Source organism: Anser anser (genome assembly GCF_964211835.1).
Source record: "Anser anser genome assembly, chromosome: 17".
Taxonomy (NCBI): Eukaryota; Metazoa; Chordata; class Aves; order Anseriformes; family Anatidae; genus Anser; species Anser anser.
In genome coordinates, this window is record NC_139738.1 from 6,584,423 (window position 1) to 6,605,036 (window position 20,614).

At 42.8% G+C, this 20,614-nt stretch overlaps 1 protein-coding gene across 11 annotated transcripts in view; it reads left to right on the top strand.

The window, feature by feature from the left end:
- Nucleotides 1-20,614, top strand: part of TMCO4 (transmembrane and coiled-coil domains 4) — a 49,388-nt gene that overhangs the window by 18,027 nt on the left and 10,747 nt on the right. For 10 of the 11 annotated variants that reach the window (XR_014573339.1, XR_014573340.1, XR_014573342.1 and 7 more), the window contains 8 exons: nt 574-671; nt 1,526-1,669; nt 2,176-2,295; nt 4,024-4,188; nt 4,732-4,868; nt 7,035-7,119; nt 10,941-11,058; nt 14,053-14,170. Coding sequence is in view for 7 of the 11 variants with exons in the window: in XM_083803069.1 (XP_083659195.1) it covers nt 574-671; nt 1,526-1,669; nt 2,176-2,295; nt 4,024-4,188; nt 4,732-4,868; nt 7,035-7,119; nt 10,941-11,058; nt 14,053-14,170 (985 nt within the window). In the remaining 4 variants the exon portion in view is untranslated. Of the gene's footprint in view, nt 1-573; nt 672-1,525; nt 1,670-2,175; nt 2,296-4,023; nt 4,189-4,731; nt 4,869-7,034; nt 7,120-10,940; nt 11,059-14,052; nt 14,171-18,652; nt 18,831-20,614 lie in introns of all 11 variants that reach the window. The other variant, XR_014573341.1, reaches the window with a different exon arrangement.

A 20,614-nucleotide genomic window follows, 5' to 3' on the forward strand; every position in this document is an offset into this window, starting at 1 on the left:
CTGTCTGCCTTCTTTTTGGATGCATGCCTTCAGTCTGACCAGACTTTGCAGCATCTCACAACTAATAACTAGTTAAAAGGGGTCAAATTAGCCTGGCAGGTTGTCTGCAGCCTAGAGGTGAAAGTCTCTCCAATGCAGTCTGCCAATACATCACATATGTAGGAACCAGTTCTTCTCCATTAGACACAGAGAATTAACTGCATAATGCAAAACTGGTTTCCATCTTCTAAGAACAGCAATAGATTTTAAGACACAGAGGCAGTATATAGTTATTGAAATGTTTCTGACTTTGTTTCTTTTTTTTTTTTACAAGCTTCACTCCTATTAGGAAGTGTTTTCTGAGTAAGTAACATCTGTTAGCTTTACTAAGCAATTCAGTTATTTCAATTTAAATCTGTGGCTTTATGTCCATCCTCATAAATCTGAATGTGTTATCCCAGTCCACACCTGCATGGTACTTTTTACTCTTCCCAGTAGGAAAATGACGTTGAGAAGAACGTAAGCAGATTTTGATGCAGCATTGTTAACTGTCAGGCTTTTTCATCGGCTTTTGTGCTTCTAATTCCCTTGCAGAACTGCAGAAGTTTCAAGAAAAAAGAAGGAAAGAAGAAAGAAGCTGAAGAGATACCTGCTGATCGGCTTGGCAACCGTCGGGGGTGGAACAGTGATTGGTGAGGCTGCTCTGGGCATTTCAGAGGCTTGCTCCTGAATTGTATGTGCAGCACTAGGGGCAGGGAGGGGGGTTCTGACTTGCACATTTAGCAACAGAAGCCAACATACCTCTTAGTCCAGGCTGTAATTTTGAAGTGTTCATTACTTTTCTTTGCCAGTCTAAAGGTAGTACGTCACTTCAGATACAAAACAAAACAAAATCCAAAAAATACTCAAAGGCATGGAAAGTATCTTCAGCCACACAAAAAGAAAACTGAAAGAATTAGCTGAAAAAGTCATTCTAGTGAAAACCCGTTGGCTTTGATGGAGCACTTCTCAATGCATGGTGGAGGGTCGGTGTAAAGATGCTAAAGAGGAGACTGAGAATTTCAGACGATGTTTTTCTGGGACGTGCTCTAGCTCACTCAGAGCTGGCTTGTTAAGGAGCATTGGTGTGTACACACCATGAAGTAAAATCACAAAACTAAGTTGTCATCCGGGGAAAATACTAAACTGAGGTTGTCATCCTTAAAAGATGGTTTCCCCTCTTATAATCCTGTGTTATAAAATGATTACATCTTCAACTCCAAATTCAGAGTAATACGTGACTATATCAGTGTGTCCTAAGCAAGTAGGGCATAGCTTACCCATTCTTCCTTTGACTTTTAAATTATTCTTCATATTTACTGAAGTCAGTCAGTGCAGAGATTCAGGGCCTGGGGGTGGTCTCAGAAAGCCCCCTTTATTGGTGATGCAAAATAGGGCACCATTTATACTCTCGGTAGCATTAGCACTACTCAGGCAGCACAGGGAAATGACTGCTTGTTTTTTGTACGTGGTACTAGACTGGTGATCTCACTTGTTCCCTCTTCAGGCTTGACAGGGGGTCTTGCTGCCCCTCTGGTTGCTGCTGGAGCTGCTACTGTTATTGGAAGCGCAGGGGCAGCTGCTTTAGGTTCAACTGCTGGAATTGCTGTCATGGCATCCCTTTTTGGAGCCGCTGGAGCTGGCCTTACTGGTAAGAGAGTGCCTGCATGTTGCTCAGCTACTGGGGCACAGGATCGTGTTCTAAAATGCAGAGCTAATGACTGCTCTGACGAGCAAGGGAAGCGATTCAAAGTGTGATCTGATAACTTCGAACTGACTTTTATTTCAAGGCTGCCTAAGACACTGTGTAGCCCTTGATGACCAAGCCGGGAAATAGTATTTGATATGCAGCTAAGTGAAAGAAATGAAAGCTTCCTGCTCTGGATTAGAAAGATGCTGCTATGAAGAGCAGTGGCTGTTACAGCTGATGTCTGGTCTGCAGCAAAAAATGCCTTCTGCTGGGATTCACACAGGTCACATAAGCTCAGAAGGATCATATTGGCTCCATACCAAGTAATGCATGGTCTTGCTGAGGGGTTTGTAAAGGAAAAATCCCAATCTAAGACCCAAGTAATCTCCTGTCAACTTCTACTGTTAGCAGAGTCTGTCCTTGCTGTGCGATTTCTGAGATTTGTGTTTCTGTCTTGTTGTGCGTAGGATACAAGATGAAGAAGCGTGTGGGCGCCATAGAAGAATTTGAATTCCTCCCACTTACTGAAGGAAAGCAGCTTCATATCACCATAGCGATTACTGGATGGCTGTGCGCTGGCAAATATGGTAAGAGCAAGATGAAGAAATTGAGAGGAGCCTGGACTGTTTCTGTTAGTAAATCTTGTCCGATTTTGTTAGGAAGGGTCTGGTTGGGGCTGATGACTTCCACCACTAGTACTCAGTGTCTCACCTACCTCTGAGACCTTATGTTTATCCTCCAGGAATTAACAGAAAATGTTGTTTTCTTGGAATCTAATGAGTTTATTGGCAAGAAAGTTGTGTCGAGTAAATCCCCTTAAGCAGAACACTAAGGAAGTGAACTTACAGACAGCCTTGAAAAGTTTGTAGTGTTTTAGTTTCTAGTATAGCTTGTCATATAAAATGTGTCAACTGTCTGCTCTGTTCAGCAACCTGACTGAACAGCTGCCAATTTATTCAGAAGCATCCTAATTAACATTGGATATCATTAATGTCTGTCCTGTTGCTTGCTGGATTGCAGCTTGCTGTCAGAGTAAGGTTATTTTCACTTTGCAGTACTGTGCTTTTGCTTTTCTCATTGTCTTCTTGCCAGGGATCCAAATCCTTGGGGTTGGAGGGCTCCCAGGCACTGTTATAAAAACGAGTTTACAAACTTCAGGAACATTTTGGTGTCTGTTTGCCCTTAAAAGGGAGTTACAAATGACATGCATTCTTCTTCCATAAGAAGCAATCTGCTATAATGTTTAAAAAAAAATAAAACTAAAATTGTCATCCGTTTTCTTTCTTGTGGCTGTGCCTGTCTATTTACACACTTGCATGGCTCTTTAACACAGAGGGATTGAGGACAGGATTTTTACAGAACACATTGTGATTTTTGACCTCTCACTAGCTGCCTATTTGTATGTCCACAAACCTGACAGAACATTGTCGTGAGATCTGGCACGGGGCTCACGCATGCCACTTTGGTCAGCAGCTTCTTCAACTTGCCATGCATTGTTTGGAGAAGGAACAATTTGGGAAGGGGTCTAGTTAACTAAGATGAACAGGAGAGAGTGTGGCTTAAAAATTGTTCTTTCAGGCAAAAGTTAGACTCGCACAGTGTAAGTTATCCATTCTTTCTCAAATATTCAGGCACTACTTTTGATTAGCCTCTGGAGGGAAAAAAAGAGTAAACCAGAGAGGCTAAGTTAGATGGCAAAATAAAAATAATTGCAGTCTAGATCTGCAAATGCAGATTACTTCTTTTCAGACCGAGCCATTAATACAATCCTTGCCCGCCTAACGAAAGTGCTTGGAAGATGCTCTTTGGTAGATTTTGAAAAGATCACACATGTTTTCCATGTCTCTGGACTCAGTCCATGCAGCCATCCAGCACTTCATCTGCTTCATGACAGGCATTCCTTTGGTCTGCATGAGAAGATGAAGCTGCAGGACTTGGCCTGATGTCTGATGATAGGAGGAATGTCCTTAATGCCTGACATAATCCGTATTAATGCCCATCTGCCTTGGCAGTCTCTGAGAAAATTGAACAGGTCACAAAGTCTAAGCCTGAGCGCAGTATCTCTGTCCACACTGAAGCCTATTGCAAGGCAGCTAAAGCTGTGGGATTATTCACAAAGCCAAAATTTATTGTAAAATAGTGGAAAAAAAGGAGTTGAAATCTAACAGTATTTTTAAATATGATTCCTGAGTATCACAGTACATTCCAGTGCTCTGCAGGTTCTTTTCTCACTCTTTATTGTATTCATCTTGCCAGGAGTCAACCATTGTTGTGTTTTCTCTGAACATGAATTCCATGTTTGCGACTTTTCTCAGGGAGCTTCACAGCACCGTGGAGCAGCCTGCTGCAGTCGAGTGAGCAGTATTGTCTGGCCTGGGAATCCAAGTACTTGATGGAGCTTGGCAGCGCCTTAGATTCCCTGCTGAATGGGTTTGTTAACATGATGGCACAAGAAGCCCTAAAATTTACTGTCTTGTCAGGTAAGGACCTAAATCGTATCACGTCTGCTCTTGTGCAGTTTCACTATTGGTGTTTATTTAAAGTAGTTTTCCTAAACAAGGAGGATATCTGGGAAGGCATTTCCTTTGGCAATGTTGGCATCGCCCTGCAAAAATCTCCTGAGAACCTTCTCTGCCACACCTATAATTTTTCCTGGATTGCTCTGCCTCTGTGTCATTGACTTGGTCTTTTAAAATTACAGTTGGAAACACCCTTCTTTACGTGTGTCTGTGTTTATTTCTCTATATTATTACCCTTTGTTTTAGTGCTTTACATAAACCTTTCAAACATCCAAGTTACATTCATGTATAGAGTCTGTTTGCCTCAATATCGGAACATCAGATTCTTTCTTATCTTTAGTCTAGCAAAACATTTCTCAGATCAGCTCTTGAGAAAGAAGAACTGAAAATAACAAAAGGTCCTAGGTTTAGCTTTTAACTTCAGTGAACTGTCTTGCCTTTTACATTTCCTAAGAGCGGCCCAGGTCTGTGACTGTGCGGCGCTGTTTGCTTTGTGTGTTGCAGGTATTGTCACGGCCTTGACTTGGCCAACTTCGCTCTTGACTGTTGCCAGTGTCATCGACAATCCCTGGGGCGTGTGTCTCCATCGGTCTGCTGAAGTAGGCAAACACCTAGCACATATACTGCTCAGTCGACAGCAGGTAATTGTCTAGAAGTTATCCAGGAATAATGTCTGGAGGGGATCTGGCCCACGGGGAGGAGGTTTTATAGTGATGCTAATCCACTATCAAATATTATCTTTCCTGGGAGAAGAAAATTATTCATAAAATGAAAAAAATGATGCGTGAAGGTGACCAGCATATATCCGTTTCAGTGAGGAAAAGTAAGAGGTCCCAAGTTAATCAGAGAATTGCTGCTAAGATTAGTTCCATTTAACCCACAGCTTTCCTAAATGAAGGAGAGATCCAGGTCATAACTGATAAATAGCTTAAGCATGTCACAAAACAGCCGGGCAACTCGCCTAGTGAAAAATCTGAGAACAGAAGTAAGGATAGGTGGAAAGGAGAATACAGAGTGTTAAAAGTATTCACTGAGAATTAAGAGGCACAGCAAAACAGTATAAGAGAATACTTTTTAGCATCAGATGCAACATGAGCTGTGTTTTTGTCTAAATGATACCAGAACACACATAGAATAATCTAATAGAAGAATCCAGCTTCTCTCTACTTTTATTGATCCTAAGCTCTATCTACACAGGCTTTCATTAGACTTAATTGTGGAATAATTATGACAATGCCCGTGTAGTATTCTTGCAAACGAAGTTAAGGAGGAAAATCCAGCACTGAAAGGTAGCAAACAGAATCCTTTGAAATAGAAGGAGAAGAGCTGGATGTTTGTACTTTCTGACAGCTCTCTTCTCTTGGGATGAATTAAAGTGGGGAAGTAGTGGGGAAGGGATCTCAGTAGCTCGCAGTCTTTTTATCAGGCACACAAGCAAAGGCAGCACATACTGACCCATTATGGTAAATGCACTTCCCTGCATTGCTGTAGTTGCGAAGCACCAACATGAAAGTGGCTATGAGCACAGATTCACATGGATGTTGCCCTTCAGGCGATTCAATAAGTACTTTGTAGGTGCACAGGCACAATTATGGTGAGTAATTCTGTGCTTCTGTTGGAAGCCTGTGAAACAAGAGGCAGGATATGAGCTAAAATGAGAGAGAGGAAAGCAGAGGGCATTCACAAACTGCAAAGGGAGGGAGGGAAGGAGAGTGAGCAGCAGGGTCTTAAAGACTTGTCAAGGAAGAAGAAATGTGTCCAAATGGGATGCAGGCTTGAACTAGAGGTGAAATAAAATACCCCAAACAGACAAGTGGAGTGGGCTGGTACCTGAAAGAAGTGACAGACCTGAGAAGCCTCCCTGAGAAGGTTTGCAAAAGCCATTTCTGCCCCCCAGAAGCCTGCCATTATTTGCTGGGCTATCACTGGCATGGAGGGGAAAGCTGTTTTCTGCTGGCCCCGTGTTAGTCGCACAGCCACACCAGTCCGGGATGTGTTATAGGGGAGCCCTGTGGGAGCTGTGGCCCTAGAGCTGCATGTCATAAATAACAATGTGAAACAGCAGAGTAGAAACAAACTTAATTTCTCATAAAAATACAATCATGGGAAAGGCAATAAACTTTATTTCATACAAGCCCTTTGTTTTCCTGGTGGCATTTGTTACTGCCTTTTAAGCATTAGCTTTTGTGAAAACACACATTTCAGCGTGCTGCAGAATCTACAACTAGTTAGCGTGATGTCTAGGGAGTCCTAGACATCACACCTGCTCCCTAGTTAATACAAAGACCATTTTTCATTGTTGTTGAGATTAAATTCTCTTTGATCTTAAAGAAAATCTTATTAGGCTATTCAAAATAAAAGCTCTCTGCACATCATTTTTATGACAGCCACACAGTGCTGCTGCAATTCAGTCTCAAATCTAGAGGGGACCGATATTTTTCTATTACAGCTTCTCTTTCTGCTTATCAAAACATTTCCAGAAACATTTTACTTCTTGAATTAGACTTCATTTGGAAATTTCAAAACAGTGAGTGTCTGGTTTGTTTCTGTTTGAGTAACGTCTTGTCACTGGGTTCTTTCAATTGATTTTCAGAGTATCAAAAAATACAAAATACACAGGTGCTCTGAATATGGAACTGTGCAAAACTTTAGGGATAGATATTCCCTTTGCAATTGACAGAATTGCTCACATTTAAAAGCACAAGCAGAAGCTTTGCACGTCAGGGTCTCAGGGATCCCGTGGCCAGACTCTCTTTCTTGGTCTAGCACAGTATTTGATGGCCTTTCCTCCTTCCCTTTGTTCCTAGGGCAAGAGACCTGTCACACTGATTGGCTTTAGTCTGGGTGCCAGAGTCATTTATTTCTGTCTGCAGGAGATGGCTCAAGAAAAAGGTAAACTTCACCTTTTAATCCTTTTCTTCATTTTCCGTACAGAAGTTTTTCTTCCAACAGGAAAAATTCTTCTGGAACAGAGCTTGAATTTTTTAGGATCAAACAGAAACCTAAAAAACTGGTTGTGAAATGCATTTTTTTTTTTCCTGCCAGATCCACCAGCTCAGTAGATTAAATTCGCTGTCTTCCAGTGCGGTTTACAGCATGGTTTGGGCACCAGTCTGTAAACAACAGCCTTGACATTTTGTGCCATTGGACTCCCAGATCAGTCTGTGAGCTGCCCACAGCCGCTGTGATCTTGGCAGAGGATGCTTTGCCTTTATTGGCAGCTCTCTGTATCTGTTGTATCTGATTCCATGAGTCCTCCCTTCCATTTAAGTCTTTGAAATACCGCTGTCGTCTGCTATTTTCATGGTAATTTTCCCCCAAAGTCAAGTATAAAACCATCTGTCAATTTATTACCCGTTGTGGTCCTGTTTATTAATAGATTCTATTTTTAATTTAGAAAAAGAATAAAATCATTATGATCAGTTGATGTAAATTGCGTCTTGGAGTTGAGTCAGTAGTGAGTGTGCATGTGCAGCCCGTCTTCCCCCCTGCGTAGCTCATTTAATTCATTAACTGTTCACCCTCACAGAAAGTCTAATAAATAAGGAGCTTTATGAAAAAAAATGTTCAATAAAGTCCAGGAAGGTGGGAATAAAGTCAAGTGAGGACAGAGAAGGTCAGCACTGTTTCTGTTGACAGCAGTATACCAGAACTTAACTTCTGGTTCAAGGTGGAAGTCCTCAAATACAGGAATTCTGTTCTCAGAATAAATCAAATAAAATCCAGAACGATCCTAATGGAGTTACACTGAAGGCAGAACCCAGATCCTAGTCTGGCCCTAGACCTACTCCTTTTGTGTCTTAAGAATGGCAGGGGCTGAGATACTTTCAGGCTTTTCTTTCATGGTCTGTTGTCTCTCACTCTAATAAAGTGGGGCCAAAGCTGATGAACACTTGAAAGGAAATCGGATGGGGTCTTTACGCTTGGCTGCTGAGCAATCTAAGCGTTGTTAATTGTGTGTCATAGCAGCTCCCCACTGTACGCTATTTTTTCAGTTCCTTAATTGAATTATGAAAGCTGAGCTGTATGTGAGATGAAAAGCAGCATGTTCAGTACAGTTTGCCAAGGCTTTCTTCACATGCACATTTTGGTGCGAGCCACAGAAGGAATAAAGCTGAGACTTGGAACATCTGAGACCGATATGGGTTTGGACTCGGATGTCCCCTACAAAAGAAAGACAAGGCTTAGCCACGCAGGCCTTACGTGTCCAGATAGCAGTGGCATTTCTGAGGACAAACAACTAATCATGGATTATTCAGTGAAACACCATGGCAGAAATTCCAAGTTTGTTAAAAGAATATGCTCTTCTGCAATGCAACTAAATGACCTTCGGGATCCTTTATCACAACTGACTTTGGAAGCCAGAGCTTAGTAGGTTCCAGAAAATCGTACAAGATGCAGTAATGACCCCTGTCAGAGACACATTGCTGCAGGGGAAGGTCATTGGTTGGATTTGTTCATTGTGACCCCTGTGCATTTTAGGAAATAAGAAGTGTAAATTAATGAAAACTGATAATGCCTCTTAGAAGCAGGAATGGAGAAACTTGAAGCCAAACTGTGCTTAAGTGAGGTGTCACACATTATATATTTGTTTAATAATGCCACTAGGTTATTGTCTTCTGCTGTGGTTAGATATCAGCGTTACTGCTGCCAAACTCTGCCATCAAACACTTTTCTTGGCACTGGATCCAATGCCCAGGGAGAGGCCCAGTTCCACTCTTGCTCTCTTTCCAGTGAGGACTAACCTGATGAGATGCTTTCCTCGTTGCCCAGTGCTTTGTACCCTAAAGGCACAGGAAAGCCCAGCTCCTGAAGACAGTTTATAGCCGCTGGGGTAGCTTGGATCTTCCACAACTTTTCTGGACAAATATGAGTCAGTAATTTTTGCCCATCGGTAATTGCTTTTTTTTTCGTTTTCCTGCTTAAGCAGACTTTGTTTTTCCTCATCAGTATAAAGATTTGCAAACTGTGAAATACATTTAATTTATCTAGCGTGCCTGTAACTATGTAGGCTAGTGATCTGTTGTCAGATTTCTGTCCCCCTCCGGCAAAATTCAAAGAAAATGGGTATTTTTCAGCTAAGGCTGAACATTTTTTGGTCTGAGCAAGAAATTAGCTGTACGCAGGACTGGAGAAACAAAAGCTTCCAATACCTTGCCCAAATGTTCGGGATCCTGATGAATTAGCTGTTCGTTTATATAGTTGGCTCACACTGTGGCCATGGAATTTGGTACATTGGTTGGAACAAGCTCCCTGTTTGCAAGGCTCTGGGCTTCTTTTTTGTTGCCCATAATTACAGAAACAGGACTTTATTGCTCACAGATTGCACTAACAAAACTGATTAGCTCTCTGCTGTTTTCTCGATTTGTGCAAAATTTGCTTTGCAATAAGAAATAATACCACAAGCGCTCTTTTGGATTGCTGTCAGGTGCTGGGATTTACATTGCACAGAGAAAGAGGCAGGCACTGCAGTGAGTGCTACGTCTTTACTGCTATTAGGGAAAAGAAACCAACTGATCTCCATTTAAAAAGGCTAGCCAGGCATCACCTCTCCGTCATAGCTCGACGTGGTACACTCTCACTTTCCCTTCCCCATAAATTCCAGCATATTATTTTGCAAACTGCAGTCACCAGCCCGAAAATGGTTCAGCTCACACCTTGTCAATGCAGGTCTCCCACAGCTGGAGAGTTTTGATTTGGCATGGCATGTGCGTGAGATCCTGGAGACTGTAGTGCTGTGAGTTTCATTTAACTGCTATGGCACCAGGTGCTTGATGTATCTTTACAAAGAAGGGTTATTAATATATATATATATATAACAAATATTGTTTAGGAGTTTCTTTCCCTGTCTTTAAATCCATATCTACACATAAGTGTAACTACAAAAGACCTAAGCCCCACGTACCGTCTGAATGGCAGCTAGACTGAGACTGTCTCTTGTTGTCCTGAGATGACAGGAGTTGCCGTGTAGGAGCTCATTAATATTTAAATTTTAATTCAGGTCTGTAGCAGAGCTGCCCAATATTTTTCATTCAGTCATTTCTACTGAAATTTCCCAGCCGCAGCTGTCTGATAGGAGAGGAAGATTTATTATGCTTGCAAGTCAACGTACCTTTTCAGCAAATTGTGCCCTGGGTATTAGGGTTAAAGTATTCTTCAAGAAAATCAAACCAGTTTGGTAGATCGTCCAACATAAGGAATTTGGGGGAGTTTCTGTTGCAAGCACAGGTGATGTTTTTCATGCGCTCAGCTCTAAGGACTGGCTGTGGGAAGAGTTTATTGTGCTTCATTTATAACGTACTCTCATTATGTAGAATGTCAGTCCCTTTCACCAATTTCAAAATGTGATAGTTCAGCTTTACACAAACCCAGATCAATAGCTCGGTGGAAGCAACTTTCCATATTTGCTGCTTGAACTACCTCTGTCTGGACAGAGGCCAGCCCACTTCTCCCTCTTGCCATCAGCCCAGTTCCTTTCACTGTCTCAGGGTTTCTAATTTTCACGTTTACTGATTACAACTGGAACTGCAGACACTTAATGCTTAGCTAAAAAGTTGCTTAAGATCTTCCTTTTCATTGCTTCTGTCTTTAAACCACAGAAATGGTGGTTTTTCTGTAGTGCACTTCTGAATATACCATTCCTTCATGTATGTGTAAAGTGTATTCTCTGATCCATCTTCTAAATCTGACCTGTTCTGTTTTTGCCTTGATAGACTCCCAGGGGATCATTGAAGATGTGGTCTTACTGGGAGCTCCAGTGGAAGGTGAAGCCAAGTACTGGAAAGCTCTCACAAAAGTGGTGTCGGGCAGGATCATAAATGGTTACTGCAGGTCAGTAAGTGCGCAGTCCCCTGCTTCCTTATGCTAGTGTCACTTTGAAATGGTTTTGTGCATTTATCCCTTTTAAACATTCTGTAAGTGAATGTTTGTTCAGCTGGTGAGTGCATTGATTCGGTAGTGCCAGAGACAACGGTGCCAGTCTCTTCCCTCCAGAGGTCTCTCTGTCAGATTAATTGGAGATGACAGCCTTCAGGAGACGGTTCGAGACTGTTTGGTATCCAGCTTTTGACTTTGTGCTGCACAGTTATACTGGTTATTGAGATGTAGGTCCTGTTCATGCTGTGGCAGCATTATATCGCTGTGGCAGTTTGAAGCTGGGTCAATGTGTTTGTGTGAATAATTTGACGTATTCTGTTGCCCCCTTAAATCTCACCTTTATGTAAGGGTCTACAAATGCAGCCGGTAAGTTCACTGACAGTTAAAAATAAAGAAAGTGAATTGAAATCTGTTAAAGTTTTAGGTACAATTCATTAGGTGGTGCTCATGGAGAACAAGATGTGAAAATTGCTGTGCAAGGGAAGGAGCTCGAGCAAACGGAAGAGTTTTGAGTTTTTCTATCTAGACTCAGTTTCTGGTCAAGATAGCCCACATGAGCAAGATATTTTACTTACAAAGGAGGTACAACTAGAATAGCCATTGCAAATTTACTACAGATGTGAAAGAATAGAAAGGTTACCTTGAAACTAAAAGTCAGCCTTTAAAAACTGTGCAGACAACTGCTCTGCAGAGCTGTGAGAGCTGCTGGCTGAGAAGAGGGAATTTCAGAGGCCAGAAGCAGCTGAAGCAATCGCGCAAAAGCTATTAATTCAAGTGACAGTACCAAACCTAATGGCTGGATTGGAAGAGAATTGTGACAATAACATTGCTTACCAGCCCAGTTAGAAGAGGGAAATGAAAAGGAAGGAATGAAGCAGGGAAGACCAAGAGCATGGGAAAATAAATTGAGAAATAACCAGGCAAGAAGATTAGCAAAGAACATGTAACTGTGAGTAAAAACAGCTTATAAAGCCACAAACCCAGAGATCAAGGACAGTTGCAAATGCTGTTGGTACTTTCCATACACACATACGTATGTCTTACACGTGTATAAGATGAGAAATTACTGTGTTACTGTGCATCTGAAATAGTGTATTAATTTACAAGGAAGAATTAAATAAAAGGATTTAGAAGCATTCAAAAAAAAATCATTAATCCCATCTGAAATAATGAAACATCTGAATAATGTTGCTGAAACATCTGAATAATGTTGCTTTTGTCTTTTTTGGAATACAGGAGTTATTATGGGTGCTGGATGTGCACACCAGTTACAGTCTTTCTTCACGTGATACAGGGAAAAAGCAATTGCTGCCTCCTGTCTGTTAGTGACTGGGATTTAGGAATGCTTCTCTGTTCCTCTAAGAAACCATAAATGATAGCAACTGTTGCATATAACTGAATTTGCCCTGGGGAATATTGCTCCTCCCTGTGTTACACAAGTATCAATTTCAGTGCAAAAAGCTCCATGTTCTCCATTTTCTAAAATATAAAAGAAATTGTCTTGTTATAGTTTCAAAGCCTGTATGTGCTGTTGGAATAATACAGCGTGTGTATTTGTGCCTTTGCACGTGCAGCGGTTTGGTTAGTCTCTTTGCTTTGGCTAGCCCCTGGCTTGAATGTTGAATGAAAAAAATGCTGCAGAAAACGCAGCTTGCTGCTCACAAATAGGAAGAAAGCAGGTGAGGAGACTGCCAGGAAAAATTCCACGTTAGTTCTCTGCTTTGCCCTCAACTGCTGAATTTGAAAGATCCTCAGCATGAGGGGCAGCTAGAGGAGGTAACCGAGACAGAGTTTGTGTGAGGATTTTAGATACGAGAGGGGGATTCTACAAACCTTTCTTGGTAAAGCCCCACCTCCATCTCATTCTCCTGTCTCTTGCTTATATAAATTTTGTCCTCGTTCTGTCACTTCAGGAGTAACTGTATTTAGGTCAGATGAATTACATTAAATAATCCTCCTGCAAGATCAGATCTGGGCACAATTTGTTGAGCTTGAGTCCACTGTAGTTCATCTCCTTCAGCTTCGAAATCTGAAAGTACCTGGGGAGTGAAAGCCAGCTGTCAGGGTTGTCACACTCAATTTTGCAGCAGGATTACAAATTCCTAGGGGAAAACCTTAACTAAACTAGTAGTTAAGACTCAGCGAGCTTTTCAAGGAACCCGTGCCTCAGTAGCAGTGGGGTAATGGATCAAAAAGTGACTGATGCAGTGTGGATGTGTCGCAGGGATTTTGCAGAGCTCTGTGCAAAATTGACCTACACGTTTTAGCGCAGACCATTCTGGAGTGAACAAGAGCAGCCAGAAACAGTCTCTTGTGCGGGTGCATTTCATCTGCTGCCATCACAGAGTACACATACTACCCACATCCAGCTTAAATCTGCTCTGCAGACTGTGGAGGTATTTAAGTGTCTGGGTTTTAGGCTGTTCTGCACAGGAGAACAGATTTAGGATTTCCAAAGGATGCATCACCTCCTCTCGTCATGCTGGAGTCTACCCTGCGACTGTCCCAATGATTTACGGCAGTGCTTTATAGTGGGCACAGACTCCTCTAGTTTTGTCATTGAAGCTATGGATTTGTACAGTACCTATAAATCAGGAGCACTCCGAGGGGCTTCATTGTTGACATTTCTGTCAGCAATATTGGCATCGTAGACCTCACCACGTTCACAGCTCTCTACGGGCTGGAGAACTTCTACCTATGAAAAAGATAAAACAGGTGAATGTATTGCAGTCTCCAGGCTGATACAGAAATAAATAGAAGGGTCAGGTTCATAAACCCACCGAATGTCATGAAACTACCGCCGTGCATCAGGATTAAACTAAGATTTACATTGTTATGTCCCAGGAATCTGTGTTCTCCCCTCTGTTCTCCCCATGCTCTGAGCGAGCATGTGTTGTGTCGGGTTTAGCACCAGCGTTTATTCATGCTCTTCTTCTGCTCTGCTCCTAGGGGGGACTGGCTGCTGGGCTTTGTGTACAGAACCTCCTCCGTCCAGCTCAATGTTGCCGGCCTCCAGCCAGTCGACTTAGACGACAGGAGGATGGTAAACATGGACCTCTCGTCTGTAGTAAGTAGAACATGGTTTAGTCTCAGTTTTTCCATCTGTCCTTCGCTTACAGCACCGTAACTAGCTAGAATTCGCCTTTGCTGTTGGATTCTCTTTTTTTTGTTCTGAGATATTTCATAGCGGAGACGGAAAAGATCATTATTCTCCAAAAAAGAGGCCTTGCTGTCTTGGGTTGGCAGGTAGGTAGGATCGGCAGCTGGGAAACGTGTAACGCAAACACATGACCGCAGAGCGGGTGAAACCTGCAGTCTTATCTGGGTGGCGCCTTCAGTGCCGTTGGAGTTCATGCGGGGGCAGGTTCATAGCCCTCGTACCTTGGTCCCCTGGGCCACATTGACACTGTGGTGCAGGAACCTGCCTGTAGGCACAGGGCTCTGTGGTATCAGTGGCTGCTTTGCTAGGTTGCGGGGCTGCCGGGTTTTGGAGCGTAGGTTTTCAGGAAGCAGGAAGCGTTTCACCTGTTTCACCTGTATGCGTGATAGACACTTAGCTTCCTCAAAGCTATCTGGTGTCTTTAATGATTAGCAATATTCAACTCGATTATCTTAAGCAAACCAGTGAGCTCAGTGCCTCATCATTACTCATGAGTGAGCTCCTGGAGAGCAAATCATGCAGAACCTGGCTTCTGTATTCATATTCACAAGAATCTTGGATGTGCAGTCTTGTTTTTCCATATCTTAATGATTCAGTTTATTTTTCACTCTCTGCAAACTGGCCTGGAAGACGCTCAGCAGAAAGCTTAGGGTACTTCCATGGTCATTCTTCCTGCTGTGACCCTTCCTGAATGTCCCCACAGGCTGGTGGGACTGTCAATGTTGCTCTGGAGCCAAAGGCACTTTGAAATGCTTTCAGATTTTTTGGAGCATCAGCCTGCTGAGCCTATAAATACCCAACTGTTACCAGCTCATTTCATTCATTATAACTGAGCTATGTACAGCCCTTGCCAGAAAACACAGGGCTTAATGCTGTACCGATAAAATACAGACTTCACAGACCAAAATACAGACTTCCCAAAAGGAAGTGATGTAGTAGAGGGTCTTTAAATGTGGTCCAGCACTGTAGCTGTGCCTGTATCTTTGCATTTTACTGGATTTCCTTGGTTAGCATTTCTGCGGGCTTCCGCAATCATCTTTTCACTGTCCCTGGAGTTGTCATGGCTTGCAAGCCAACTTCTGTTGATGGCATTAAAAGAAAAATGGCAGAAGAATTCAAATGGTGATGGCAGTAGGGTGACATTCCCTGTTAGGTTAGTCCACGTTACCTTCTTCTCTCTGAATTCTCTTCAGAGACCCTCTTGCTGTTGACATGCTGCTTCCTGAACTTGGAACACCCCCCCCCCCCCCGAAGTCCAGCAGGTCTGACCCTGGAAAAGTATTTACATTTCAGCTAAAAGAATAATGGTTGCAGAGCTGCTATCTACTTATCTTGTGTTGTGCATCTGTGTTCGTGCTGCATGATGCCAACAGACTGTTCTCATTTCAGAAAGAGCTGACACTTCCCCTTGTTTAATCTTACTGCAAAGCACCGGCAAAAGAAAAAAGCAACGTCTGCGGCGGGGAACACCTATATTAAGTAGTTGTCATTCTCTTGTTCCATTTTCCAGAGCACGGAGCTTTGTAAAAAGAAATGCAGTGCATTCTGATGAACATTTTAAAAGTAAAAAGGGAGAGCAAGAAGGGGGAAGGAAATACTCAGGGGCACTACATAAACAGTGGCAAGAAAGCAAAAATGGATTTTACTGCAAATACAGTGCAGCAGCGTAACAGAAATATAGACAGATATGTTTGATAAAACAATTGCTGAAGAATACGAGACCCTTTACTGAAAAAAAAGTCTTTTCTGGTAAAGGAAACAAAACATAAGAACATCTACAGTAACTCAGACCAGTATCCATCAAGCCCAGTATCCTGCCTGTCAGAGAACATCCCACTGCCTTTTCTACAAAATATAGATAATGGGAGGGGGATCATCATATATGCGATGTAATATATATACTTCTTTCACAGGTAGATTAGATACCTGCCTTGCAGTAGACTTGTCATTCTGGTGAATGATTCAGAGAAACGGACTGTAATGTCTCAAGTACAGAGTATTAAAAGGCCCCTGTAGCGTTAAACTTTCCAGTAAAGCCTGTTTTTGACTTTTTCTAAATTCCATAAAAACATTTGGAGTTTCCTTGAGTTTAAATGGCTTATTTGGAAAGTTTTGGAACCCAAAATGTGCATCTGGTTCGGTAAAAGGGTCCTGAAGTGATGCAGAGACTCAGGTGCTTGGTGTTGCTTGAAAAGTATTACCCTGTGAGTGCCTGCTGCTATGGGGTACCCCAGCGGAACCCATTGCTTTACCATGTCCCTGTACGAGTTTCTCATTGAGATTTGGCTTGTTGAAGGGATTGCAGAGGTCTCTGCTGCATCCTGACATCACCAGAAAACTACAGCTGATTCTCAGCTTCAGTGGAAATTAAGCATCTGAAAAAACAGGATTGCTTTTCAATTAAGCTCTCGCTGCTTTTGAAGAACAATAATGATGAGACTTAATTGTCTGCTTCTCGACACGATGGGAAGGCACCGGGATGAGCTTATCTGTCATTCCTTCATTGCTGTATCTGTCACCAGCCCTCGCAGACCACCTTGGGACTCTGCAGAGGACCTGGGTGCACCTGCAAAGAGGAGGCGCACAGCCACTCATCTGCTGGGACCTCCAGCAGGGACATCTGCGGGGATGGAGCCTTTCGGGTTCCACTGAAACTCAGCCAGGGATGAGAAATAACAAGCAGTGCTAGGAATATAAAGCACAGATAATGCAAAAGTGCTGAGTGTGAAAATATTATACAAACAGCTTCAGTATTTTCGACATCTTGCAGTTCATCCATGGTGAAAAATGGACAGGACCCAAAGGGCTCGGTTCTCTTTGCTGTGGTAGCATCAGAGCCTTCAAATGAGCGGTGGGCTAAGAGACCTCAGTATAAACAGGAGTTCACTTCCAAGGCATTTATTGCACATCTCTCTTGATTAGTATGTTTTTTATCTGACTGTCAGTAAGAAAAAACTGAGAGAAAAATATCCTCCCACTCAGCAAATGCTGTTATGAAAGCTTTCCTGGTGGTTACAATGGGACTGATTTATTCAGTAGATTTATTTGACAGCACCTGTTACAAAGACCGAGGAAGTAATTGAGCTGTAGTGTATTAGATTGCTGTTTGTTCAAGTGGGATGTTGTGGATTACATTTTGCATTAACATTTGAATGTTGCAGAAATGCTCAGAGTCATCGCTTCAGGTGGAGTATTTCCACAGAGGCTCACAAGTCAAGAATGGGTGCTACGTTTCTCTGGGCAGTTTTACTGCAGCAGGAACCAGGGATCAACCTACAAGCTTGGGGGAAGTAGGGATGCACGGCTGGAAAACTGGTAGAGAGCGTGCTGGCAGCTCAGTTCTCTTGTTTGTAATTTTCATCCACACGTGGTCCGGATGGCAGGTGCCTACCTGATGCTGGTGCTCATAAATTCCTACAAAGGCAACACAAAAACACCGCCTGAGAGTAAACCCCTCCAGAAACACGTGGCAAGCCAGCTCTGGGTTTTATATGACTCACAGACTGAAGACAAGCACTTTTTTTTATCTCTTGAGCAGTTGCTGTGACGGTGCATAGCAGCAAAACATGCTGCTGTATTTCACAGCCGTGTTCTCCTGAAGCATCTCAGCACAGTGGAAGGAGAAGAGCAGAGCTCATTTTTAGAGTAATCGGTATCATACATACCCAGCACACTTTTGCTTCTTAAGTGTGAGCTACCTCAAAAGCTTTCTGCCTGTTCTTTTCTTTGCTGCTGTAACTGGACACTGGAGTAGCTCTCTTTATGACAACAATTAAAAAACAAAACAAAACAAGACAAAAAACAAGAATAACTGATCTCTCTTTCCAAAAGCACTCTCAGAAGAGAAGCTGAGTATTCCTGTTATGAGGGAATGCAAACTGACTCCAAACAGTCTGGTCTTCAGCCAGCCAGGTACATACACACCAGAAGCAGATGATAAGTCTGAATTTTGTGAAATCCATCTGATTTGGCACATCTGTAATTTAGTCTTTTCCCCCCAAAAAATACTTTAAACTGTTTTTTATTTCTAGTATTCCCAGTATTCGAAAGAAAGAATTAATTGTGGTTACAAAATATGGATTAATTAAAAATCCTGGGGAGTTCGAAATGCAACAGGTTGCCTCTGTCTCATTATATCGTTCCACTTGTTTCAAATGAGCAGCGCCACCTCCCCTGGTGACAGGAATTAACAGGATCAGAAGAGCAACAGCAAGGAGCAGAGTTCAGCGTTAGGCAGTGGCTCAGAGGAGGCTGGAGAGTGTTCTCGAACAGCTGCGTGCAGAAAAGCAGACAAATCCAGTCCTCTTTGGTGATGAGGGGAACTGATTTCCCCTGAAAAAAAAATCCAGAGTATCATTTAATGTCAAACTGATTTCTTTGCTGCTTCAGGAGAGAAGTGGTGGGCTTTGAGCAGAGAAGGGAGAACGTGAGCGTGTTCTGCAAGGACTTGTGCAAAGGAAAGCCGTTCGGTTTATGAAGCACCTCCGGTACGCCCAGCTGTTTTGTGTAGAAGAGTTCTCTTCTTGTGTCCCTTTGCTTGGAAGTTTCCTCCAAGTATCAATGAAAGGTAAATTGCCAGGTAATGAGGTGGGAGGAGGAAAGGAACAGAATAGAAACCAGAACCTGAAAGGAGGCCTTAGCGCCTCCCAAGGAACCAGCTCGGGTTTTCTTTTCAACCTGTTCAGTGTCCCAGAGATGTAAATGCTTCTTTTCTTCTCATCCCCTTGTCAGCTGGCAACAGGGGAAGTGCTGTGGTCATTCACTGCTGATGCAGTTCTTTGGCAGCCAGGGTTGATGATGATGTCTTCCCTGAGGGCATGCAAGCCTTTGTGGAAACAAATCTACTGGTTTGCTAGGCGATAAGGGGTGTGTTCCTATATTTTTTGGTGTGCACTGGGAAGGAAAAGCTTCTTCCTCTTTATATGTCCCTGCAACCCTGGAGTTGTCGGTGGCTTAGTTTTCTGTGATCCTTCTTGCTGTTCCCATTTGGGAGCTCTGATAATCACGCATTAAATACATATTAAATCCATTTTTCTCTTTGGGATTCAAGCAGAGTGTGCTGGCAATGTCAATACGTTAGAACGGAGGAAGGAACTGAATAAGCTTTCTCCAAAACAAGTGCAAATGGACCCATTAATAACTTGCAGTTTATTTTCCCTTTGTGACAGACAAAAATTCGAAGGCTGGTGTCGCTCCTTGCTTCAGCACAGATGCATTGCTTGATCTTGATATACTCCTTGGAAGGCAGGGGATATTTAGCTGCTTCTAAAAGGCAAGCAGAACCATTTTATAGCAGTCCTTCAGCCTTTATTTCATAAATCTGGTGCCAAAATTCACATACGCACTGCCACGGAGAAGCAGCGTGGTGCCGTAACAATGTGGCCTCACTGCAGATTTACAGGAGGAATTTTCTCATTTCCTCCATTGTGCCTGGAACACGTGGGTATCATTTTGCAGAGGGTTTCCACAATATCTCTTTGAGTGAGTGCAGTGTTTGGACTCTGACTACCGTGGACAAAGCTCCGTGTCTGGGACTGTACCCACTGCCTTGAGAAAAGCTTGGTTTACCAAGTGCCACCTGTTAGAAAGATTCAGAAGCTGTTTACACGTACATCTCATACAATTCAGTGTAGGTAATTTGCTGCCCCATTTGAGTAATCAGCAAAGTTTTCACACTGTTACAGCTTTCCTCCGTGCAGCACAACTCGCATCACTTGCCGTCATTTACAGATTCTTCTCTTACACTTTACACATTAGAGCACCTTGAGGTTGAAAATGGGACCGTTCCCATAAAGCCAGGCAGTGCAGGCTCCGTTCCTGACGGGTTTGCAGTTAACAGGTTTGTAAGGTGTGGACTTTGCCAGCAGCCGTCCCAATCACGCAGCCGTTACGTGAACAGAACTGCCAGCAGAAGCAGTGGGAGTTTTCCCTAAGTATTGTTAATAATGTTTGGTTCTGCAGGAGTTGCTATACAAAGCACAGTGAGGTGAACTGAGGAGAGAATTTATCTTTCTATTTCATGTCTTATGTTGGAACACGAATGATAATTCGGTATAAATTTTGTGTTCAGTTTTGAGCTTCATTTCTAACCTCTTCAGCTAACGTGGAAAGAAAATTCTGTATCAACAACCAATTATAACTGTTAATCGAGGAGAAGACTGACTTGGCTGACACAGCGTGTACGCGAGGTTTTCTGCTGTAGCAGCACAGTTCCAGCAATTGTGTTGGAGATCTTGCAATTACAGCAGCACGTATGATTGGTATTCATAATCTAGCTGAAATACCGTGGAGCTTACCGCTGTCTAAACGGTCACGTAGCCTGTTTGGTGGTGGACTTTTTGGGGAAGAGCC